The sequence below is a fragment of the Brienomyrus brachyistius genome, chromosome 3, assembly GCF_023856365.1.
Source record: "Brienomyrus brachyistius isolate T26 chromosome 3, BBRACH_0.4, whole genome shotgun sequence".
NCBI classification, from domain to species: Eukaryota; Metazoa; Chordata; class Actinopteri; order Osteoglossiformes; family Mormyridae; genus Brienomyrus; species Brienomyrus brachyistius.
Genome location: NC_064535.1, coordinates 31,232,780 through 31,242,959, shown reverse-complemented (window position 1 = coordinate 31,242,959; position 10,180 = coordinate 31,232,780). Strand labels below are relative to the sequence as shown.

Below are 10,180 nucleotides of genomic sequence, written 5' to 3'. Positions count from 1 at the left end.
AACCTTTTTTCAGAGAAAAAAGCCAGGGGTTGAAAATTATTGGAGTAGGGCATTCAGTAGGAAATGCTGCTGGGAGACACAGAGCTGATCCCTTCTTCTATCCTGCATCTCTCCTGACCTCTTGCTACTGTTATATGTAGCTATACTGTTATGATAGCAAATTGGCAGAAGAATCGCTGCAGGAAGTTGGTGGCATTCATTACCAAGTCCAGCGGGGTAAGTATTCCATGGTTTATGGTTTACTGTCTCCCTACACCTCTCCACTGAGTTTTATTTAATTTAATTTTATGTAAGAACTAAAGGCTATTAAGATGTAACAGGCGTGAGCTTCCTAAATCAGTATGGAGCAGTGCTGTAATTTTGGCTGAATTTTCTGGCTTTTTTAAGGCATGTTTCTCTCTGTGTGACAAGTAGGTTCCCACGCCGTTCCTCAAATAAAGTTCTGGTATTTTTTCCTTTAAATGGGTAGTGTTTCATGTTGAGTCCACGCCAGTGACCTGGAGTTCCTCAATTCTATTTTTAGAGCTGGCCGCACTACCAGCTACCAGTCATAGCAGTTGATCCTATTGAAATCCCGGTAGTCAGTGGCCTTTTGGTGTTTACACTGGGATAGAAACTGCATGCTGCCACTGACATCCACTACTACCATTTTTTTTATACTGCAAGAAAAGCAAGGGATGTTAACATTGTATACTCTATTTCCCAGTCTCTCCCAGATCTTCCCATGCTGATACCCCTGGGCTTTGGACAGCAGCTGGCAGCATGGAGGAATAGACATGGGACATTTGGAAGGAAATGGCTTTTAATTTATCCAGATCACACGACAAAGACCTGGACGTGGCATAGCTCTGACGGATTGAAAACGTTCATGGAAAGTGCTTTATTCAGCTGAGGATATTGCTGTTTGTTCATGGGCCTTCCCCTGACAAAGCTGTGGTGATACGCGGCAAGGAAACATGGCAAACAACTCTCATGGCGGGGGAAAGAGCCCCCCAGACCAGGACGACCAGGAGCAAGAGTTTGGCTGTACGCTCCAAGAACTGCGCTCTCTCATGGAACTGCGGGGGGCTGAAGGACTACAAAAAATACAGGAGTCATACGGTGGCATCCATGGACTCTGTTCCAAACTGAGATCATCTCCTGTAGAAGGTAAAAATCTCCTTTGTTGTTCCAGATTTTAGTGTGAAGAAATAACAATTAATAGTCCTTCAATGGTTTGGTTACATTCTGTGCAACAAGAGTTACAGTGCTTGGTTTTAATATATCCTTTTATAGATTGGTGATAATCTTTCAGTGATAACTTGGGCCTAATATTTGTAAAAGTACAACTTTTTGGGAGATACAGGTCCATTCCGCAAATTAGTGTGTTTATTATGGGATATCTTTGTTATGTGTTGTATTGTCTTAGACAGAGAGGAGAGGTATTTATAGAAAATCTTAAACAATGCTGCTTAAGGTGTTTGTTACCTCTGTGTTGCCTGCTTTATACCCAGTAAATGACATTACATTGTGAAGTAAAGCTTCTATGTTATCTCTGTTGGTCAAAAGCTGATTATCACCAAAGAGTAGTTAATTTTATTTTTGTACCATATGTTTTACCTCGGGGGCGGCATGGTGGTGCAGTGGTTAGCACTGTCGCCTCACACCTCTGGGACCCGGGTTCGAGTCTCCGCCTGGGTCACATGTGTGCGGAGTTTGCATGTTCTCCCCGTGTCGTTGTGGGGTTTCCTCCGGGTACTCTGGTTTCCCCCCACAGTCCAAAAACATGCTGAGGCTAATTGGAGTTGCTGAATTGCCCGTAGGTGTGCATGTGTGAGTGAATGGTGTGTGAGTGTGCCCTGCGATGGGCTGGCCCCCCATCCTGGGTTGTTCCCTGCCTCGTGCCCATTGATTCCGGGATAGGCTCCGGACCCCCCGCGACCCAATAGGATAAGCGGTTTGGAAAATGGATGGATGGATGGATGTTTTACCTATGGGCTCACAGGAGCAGCTGATTACCAATGATTTTTTTTTTTTGAGATCCCACAAATGAGTATGTTCATAGATCATGCAAAATGACACAAAAAATTTATGGATTAGTCAGCTGTTAAACTTTTATTCCTTTGTTAATCGTCCCATTGGTTGGCTAAGAACAATAATAATGTTCAGCAAATTTATTTGTAGAAAAGTATTATAAGTTTAATTATAAATTGTTTTTGGTTGGTTTTGGATGTGTATACAGCCTCTCCCCGGGTTATGATGGGGTCACATACCAACAAAACTATTGTAAGGCAAAGATATCATAAGGCGAAAATGCATTTTAATACAGCACACCTAACCTATCTATCAAACATCACAGCCTAGCCATTAGCCTACCTTAAACATGCTTAGAACACTTACATTAACCTACAGTTGGGCAAAATCATTAACACAAAACCTAATTCATAAAAAATAAATGTTGAATATCCATCCATCCATTTTCCAAACCGCTTATCCTACTGGGTCGCGGGGGGTCCGGAGCCTATCCCGGAAGCAATGGGCACGAGGCAGGGAACAACCCAGGATGGGGGGCCAGCCCATCGCAGGGCACACTCACACACCAGTCACTCTCACATGCACACCTACGGGCAATTTAGTAACTCCAATTAGCCTCAGCATGTTTTTGGACTGTGGGGGGAAACCGGAGTACCCGGAGGAAACCCCACGACGACATGGGGAGAACATGCAAACTCCACACACATGTGATGTTGAATATCTCATGTAATTTATTAAATAATGTTCTGAAAGTGAAAAACATTTACCCATTGTAAAGCTCAAATATCATAACACAAACCATCGCAACCTATAGAGTGTCTGTATATTGGAATTGTATTAAAAAATGGCACTTTCATACAGAAATGTGATAATATAGCTAGTTTGTGCTTTGTAAAAGAATATTGCCTTTTATGATCTATTATCATCTTTGGTGATGGTGAGTAAGTTTTGAACTTGTCTGTTATTCCTCTCTGTTTCTATCAATATTTTGTTGCATGATAAAAGATGTAGAGTGGAACAAACCACAGGCCTCTTTTATGAAGCACTTGTAATGGTCTTGTGGTTTTGGCAAATTAAAAATGCTTGTTGTGAAATATTTCTCCTGAAGACCCAGAGCACATGCAGCAGTGTTCCAGTGATTCACTTAGTGGCCTATACCACTATGTTACTATGTTAAGTAATATTTCCTGTGCTCATGGGAAGACCCAGGCTGTGCCTGACACATTCTGCCCACCTGCTACCAAAAGGTGTTTCACATGATTCCAGCAATCTTGTGGTATAATCTAATATATGGCAGTTTTGAATTCTGCAGTGTACGTCTATACATTCAAAGTTAAGTTGACAAATCTTTGGGGAAAAAATCCCTCTCAAGGATAATAAGAAAACCCCATAAAGTAAAATGTCACTAAATGTGAGTGGTGGATGTTGGACTGTATTGATTACCCACAATGACAGTTAAAGGAGGGTGTGGATGCTAGAATGCATTCACTGCATTGAATCCTCACATTTTATGGCAAGTTAGATCTTAGTATTTTACAGCACTTATTATGAATGTGGTATAAAAACTGTAGTGTTAAAAAAATATGTATTAAGATCTATAGGGTCATGGTGAAGGTGGAGTGTCTGCCAGGAAGCTCAGGCCATGAGGAAGGCAGGGGACACTGTAGACAGGATGCCAGTTTATCTTAGGGCACACATTCACATACTTGGTCATTTAGAGTCCCTAGTTTACTTGACCACCAAGTGCAGATTAATTTAACTGGGGGCCCTTGCTAACCACGTAACTTTGCACTGTTGCAGAAGCTGGTTTCTTTTGTAATGCAGGACTGTTATCTGTTAATGTTGGGAAAATTTATTTCGTCACATATAGTGATTCCACTGCACTGGCTTGCTTTCCTAAGGTAACATTTAACTAGTACTCTGACTAGACTGCTATGGGAATAGACTGGAATAATAAGACACTATCTGTACTCTGTACTGTTTTAGCACTGCACTGTTTTGTTTGTTGATTGCTGTAGATTCTTGTTATTTTCTTAAGTAATGTTATGTTCTTAACATAGTACATTTTGGAGTTTTGCTGACTGAAAAATCTATAAGTATTTCGGCCATTCATTTAGGTAACAGATATCATAGTGTCTCACTGTCTGTTTGCCTAAGATTTATAAATAATATTGCCTAAATTTTGGCCTTATTTGAAACTGTTACAGTCTTCATCTGTGCTTGAGAGCCGGGCTGTTTGGTAGGATTTATTTCAAGATTCAAGAAACTTTATTGTCATTCCACACGTTCTCAAATGCCGTGGAGCGAAATTAAGTACATTGGATAAGCCACAGAGCTAGTCACACACACTTATAAAGATAAAAATTAAATATAAAGGTCCATCCATCCATTTTCCAAACTGCTTACCTTACTGGGTCCCGGAAGCAATGGGCACGAGGCAGGGAACAACCCAGAATGGGGGGCCAGCCCATCGCAGGGCACTCTCACACACCATTTACTCACACATGCACTCCTACAGGCAATTTAGCAAGTCCGATTAGCTTCAGCATGTCTTTGGACTGTGGGGGGAAACCGGAGTACCCGGAGGAAACCCCACAATGATATGGGGAGAACATGCAAACTCCACACACATGTAACCATGGGAGGGACTTGAACTTGAGACTGGTAATTTACTATATAGTAGTAATAACTTAGTTACTGTGTTATAATGAGTATTGCACATATGGGCTTATTGCATGTGTTAAATATCACTTCGGTTGATGGTAATAATAATTTAAATACTATGTTATGGGGAACATTGCACATATGAGTGTATTGCACTTGTTATATGTTATATGTTACTATGGTCTGCTGGTGGTGGTGGGGGGGTATAGTCTATTAGTCATTTTGTGTGGTGGAGATGGGGGGGAATCTGTGCGGGGGCTGGGGGCAGAGTTCAGCAGTCTTACAGCATCTGGCAAGAAGCTGTTACACAGTCTGGTGATCCTACTCCTAATGCTCCTCAGCCTCCTGCCTGAGGAGAGAGGAACAAACAATTTGTGTGCTGGGTGGGTGGAGTCCCTTATAATGCAGGAAGCCCTTCTCTTGCATCTGGTGGTGCAAATGTCAGTGGTGGTGGGTAAGCTGCTCCCCACCACCCTCTGAGCTGCCTACACCACCTTCTGCAGTCCTTTCTTTTTTTTCAGCCGTGCAGCCAACATGCCATACTGTGATTCAGAAAGAGAGAATGCTCTCCACCGCACACCCGTAGAAAGAGTTCATGAATGTCCCCCCAGCCTGCCTCAGCTTCCTGAGGAAATAGAGGCGTTTATGGGCTTTCCTAATAAATTACGATGTATTTATAGTCCAAGTGATGTCCCTGGTGAGAAGTACACCCAGGTACTTGAAGCTGGAGACCACCTCCATAGGTGCTCCTCCGACATGTGGGAGGGGTGTCTGCGCTTCCTGAAATCGACGATTACTTCCTTAGTTTTCTTTACGTTGATGCAGAGATTATTTTTCCTGCACCAGTCCTCCAAATGCTCCACCGACTGTCTGGATGTGGATTCATCATCATTCCTTATGCATCCCACCGCTACCATGTCATCCGCAAACTTTACGACCTGACAGCTGTGATGTTTAGCCGAACAGTCGTATATCAGTAAGGTGAATAGGAAGGGGCTCAGCACACAGCTCTGGGGGGAGCCGGTACTGAGGGTAATGGTGGAGAAGGAAAGGTTCTGGATTATAACATGCTGTGGTCTGTTAGTCAAGAAGTCCAGGACCCAGTTGCAGATGGGCTAGCTCAGACCAAGCATCTTGAGTTTTCTCACCAGTGTCTGTGGGAATATTGTGATAAATGCAGATGTGAAGTCCACAAACAGAAGGCGGACATACGAGTCCTTGCTCTCTAAATGGGTGAGAGCCGTGTGAACCACTGAAGAGATGGCGTCCTCAGTGGATCTGTTTCTGCAATAGGCGTACTGATGTAGGTCCACAGTGATATTGATGGAGCTCTTAATGTGGGCCATAACCAGACTCTCGAGGCACTTCACGACAATCGGGGTAAGAGCAATCGGCCGATAGTCATTCAGGCCTTCCGGCCTATTGCCCTTACCCCGATTGTCATAAAGTGCCTCGAGAGTCTTACTTATTATTGTGAATTACATAACAGCATTACTTAATTAGGTGATACCCTTTATACCCTTACCAAATGAAATGCTGGGGACTGGAAAGTAGACTGTTGTCCATTACATGGATTTTCCCCTTTTTGCATCTGTGAGCACAAACTGATGTACTTGTACAGTATGTGTACAGTTAATAGCTCTGCATGTTTCCTGAGAGCCGGTCATTGGGGAATGTGCTGTGATCCCACATCCACAGGCATCCACTGGCAACTCCAATGAACCTCCGCATGTTTTTGGACTGTGCATGGAAACCAGAGTAACTGGAGGAAACCCCACAATGACATGGGGAGAACATGCAAACTCCACACACATGGAGCTATGGTGGAGTCTTGAACCCTGGTCCCAGAGCTAGGATCCTGTTATTGATAAAATTGATAAATTTCCCCAATTTAAATCTGTGCCCCAAAAATTTTCAAGTAACTCCTATTTAAGTGTTATATTCTCCATTCACACAATAGCGGCAACTGCGTATTGTTTGTTTATAGTACAAACAACGAATTTCATCGCCATACAACGCGTCGCGTCACGAAATATACATAAAAATTTTAGGCATATAAAAATAATGTACAGTATAAAAAAAAAATAATCACATTTTCGAAATTACTGTATTGTTTTTGACTGTTATTCAGTCTTTTAATGTTAATTGTTTAGTTTGTTGGGGGGGATGTTTTGTGGCATTTCCGTGTTTTGGTGTCTTTCGAGCAACCAGCCCCCGCCAACAAGAGTATGCTCAGTTGTACTGTTTTATTTAATTTAGCATTATTTGTGTATAATTAAGGTTATTTTAATTTAAGCCAATATTCTTGGTCACAGAAAAACATAAAAAATTGAAAAAAATCAGTGTTTCTGAGGTTTGAACGAATTATTTGTATTTACATTATTTTAAATGTATCTATCTATCAGTTGTCTCCTGTTTTACTTTCTGTAATAAGGTTGTTTTGGGATAAAATGCATCAACATCAATTCTACTCTTAGGCAGTAGCTGGAATCTTAAACATGGGATGTGCATGTGGTATTGTGAGTGCGAATGGATGCTGAACCTAAGTACCCAGACATAAGGTTTATGTGCATAATACATAAATATGTTCCTGTTCTCCTCAAATTTGTCTCTGCACCTGTCTGCTTTTTTTAATTTTGGCATCTTCAGGTTTTGCACTAAATATAAATACAAAGATACATGTGTCGGATTTTGGACACGACATGCATCTGTACATCATATATCATATGTAGAAAAGTGATTTTTGTGTCTTTATTTAGAAGCTGGTTAAAGAAAATGCAAACTTTCCTGCCTAATCAGTGCTACAGTTTGTTCAATGACTAGAAGGTAAACTGTGGTGACTTCCTTGTAACACTATAGGGAACTCTAGGAATCACACCTTAATTCCCAACTCTCTATAAAACAGGATATAAAGGTCGCTGGAATAGCCTTTTATAGCCCTTCTCTACTTAGTAAGGTATCTAAACTGAATTGCTCCAGTATGATATATGTTTTGTAATATATCCCAAACAACCCCATGACATGATTTCATAGTCCTTTAATCATGTAGCAATGTTGTCATTCAACATTTTAAAATCAAATTATATAAATGTAACAATAGATATTTTAATGAGAACAGGGAAGTTCCTTATTGCAGCTACTATAATGATGGATTGGTGACCCAAGGAGTAGCTGTGAATTCTGGATCCTCTGACAAAACGTTACCTTGGGACCTTGAGCCCCCACTAGGGTTGACACTTTCAATACTGGTTACTCAAGGTAAAATTGTGCCAATCTCCCATGGTTGATTAAAAGTACAGGACCCCATGAATCTATCAAGGCATCCCTCCAATGCCCCTGCATAGGACAGAACTTTCTGAAAACTTAACTGTATAGCTTTCAGTACACAATAATGAAGGTTCCATAGTGATGTTGAATTCTCAAATTTGAATGGTCAGAAGGGTGTTGAATGACTTTCTCACACATAGTGCCAGGTAAACAGTAGTAAACCAATGAAGTATTATAAACAATGGACAATTTCTAACTTTTGGCTTATAGTCTTACCAACAGACAATTTTCTAATTAACAATGGTAAGATGTTTTTGTGCTTGTGTATGTTTTGTACCTGGATACCATTTCTTTTTCTAGAATACCAATCAAATGCCAGTACATTGTTCTAAGCCATGTATGTCAAAGTCATGCTATTGTAATTATATTAACAAATGAATTTTGTGTATTTATGTGAAATGAGTTACCGGAGATCCAGTCATGCAGTGTTTCTCAACCCAATCCTCTGGGATCCCAAGTCCATATTTGGGATAACAAAATGTGGACTTTCTGGGGATCCCGAGGAATGGGCTGAAAAACACTGCAGTAAATTGACTAGTAATGAAGTAATGACTAGCAAAGACAAGAAACTGTTGTTGGTAGACTTGGTGGCTATTCATAGTATGTTAGTACTATGGTAGGCAGTATGAATTTAGGCTTCAGATTAACTGAATGTCTGATTCAACAATCAATAAAAGCATTTAGTTTTGACTTAATTTAGTGTTGTTGCATCATCTTTTCCAGGGTTGACTGGCTACCCTGCAGAAACTGAGAAGAGGAAAGCAGAATTTGGACAAAACCATATACCACAAAAACAGTCAAAATCCTTTCTTCAGTTAGTGTGGGAAGCATTGCAAGATGTGACTCTCATTATTCTGGAAGTGGCAGCCATCATTTCCTTAGGCCTTTCTTTTTATAGACCTCCAGATGCAGAGAAAGACTGTAAGCACGTTCATGCTCATCACTGTCTGGTGGAGTCTCTCTCGTGAAGCTGTATATGAAATGTCAGTGTTTTAGCCTGATGATTTGTTTTGGAAATCGGGTACTTGCTGATATTCGTATGGTGATTTAAGTCCAAAACTAAAAATTTGTAAGTCTAAGTGATATGGAGAGCTAAATGGAGAGAAGCCATAAATAATAGGAGAAGGATTTTATGAAATATTAGAGCAAAGTGAGGAGAGAATTTTGTCTTGTATCTTTCATATCTGCTTTACAGTGCATGCTTTTTAGACCAGATGCATACTAGTGAACACATGCAGGCATGTAAACTATGTTTTTGCCTGTCAAAGACTGTAGCAAGGCGGCTGGAAGTGTGGATGAAGAGGACAAGGCAGAAGCAGGCTGGATTGAGGGAGTGGCCATCCTGCTATCCGTCATCTGTGTGGTACTGGTGACAGCCTTTAATGACTGGAGCAAGGAGAAGCAGTTCCGGGGCCTTCAAAACCGCATCGTACAGGAGCAGAAGTTTTCTGTCGTACGAAGGGGTCAAGTTATCCAGATACCTGTAGCAGAGTTGGTTGTTGGGGACATTGCACAAATCAAATATGGTAAAATGCTTTCTTTGGAGGCCATGTGGTATTTTTGAGGCAATGCATTATATTGTAGATGATCTTGTTAACAATGACACAGATGTGGTGAAACAGTTTGTTTAGTTGTAGATATGCTGTATATGAGGTATGAGCTTTGGTAATTTTATTCATATGTCACTGCAATATAACGGCATGGTGCATTGTTCTACCTTTGATATAACTGTACTTTTTCATAAAAGGCATAGAATTACCTATTCTGTGATTTTTATAGTTAATTTGTTATTTATGACTTTTTGTAATCTGTGTGTCTGTGGCAGGTGACCTCTTACCCACAGATGGCATCCTTGTTCAAGGCAATGATCTTAAACTCGATGAGAGCGCCCTCACAGGGGAGTCTAACCTTGTAAAAAAAGCACTGCATAAGGACCCCATGCTGTTGGCAGGTATAAAACCATGTACCTAGTGACCATGCACCTAGTGACCAGTGTTGATAATGTGCCCTGTGATGGACTGGCATCCTATTTGAGGTGTCCCCAGGATTATGCCCTGCATAGAGCAAACTTTAGGCTCATGACAACCCTGCACTGGACCAGTAGTTCTGGGAAAATGAATGGATGGATGACATCCATTATGGTTATTGAACACCTTAATGTGTTTTTAGCCTGCAT

General features: G+C 41.1%; 1 protein-coding gene across 4 annotated transcripts in view; it reads left to right on the top strand.

Moving 5' to 3' along the window:
• The first annotated feature begins 548 nt into the window (after nucleotides 1–548).
• The window catches only part of LOC125738035 (plasma membrane calcium-transporting ATPase 1-like), a 43,427-nt gene continuing 33,795 nt past the window's right edge, over nucleotides 549–10,180 (top strand). For 3 of the 4 annotated variants that reach the window (XM_049006517.1, XM_049006518.1, XM_049006519.1), the window contains exons 1-4: nucleotides 549–1,149; nucleotides 8,728–8,925; nucleotides 9,273–9,530; nucleotides 9,830–9,955. In XM_049006517.1, coding sequence (XP_048862474.1) covers nucleotides 957–1,149; nucleotides 8,728–8,925; nucleotides 9,273–9,530; nucleotides 9,830–9,955 — 775 coding nt within the window. In that variant the 5' untranslated portion in view covers nucleotides 549–956. The remainder of the gene's footprint in view (nucleotides 1,150–8,727; nucleotides 8,926–9,272; nucleotides 9,531–9,829; nucleotides 9,956–10,180) is intronic. The other variant, XM_049006516.1, reaches the window with a different exon arrangement.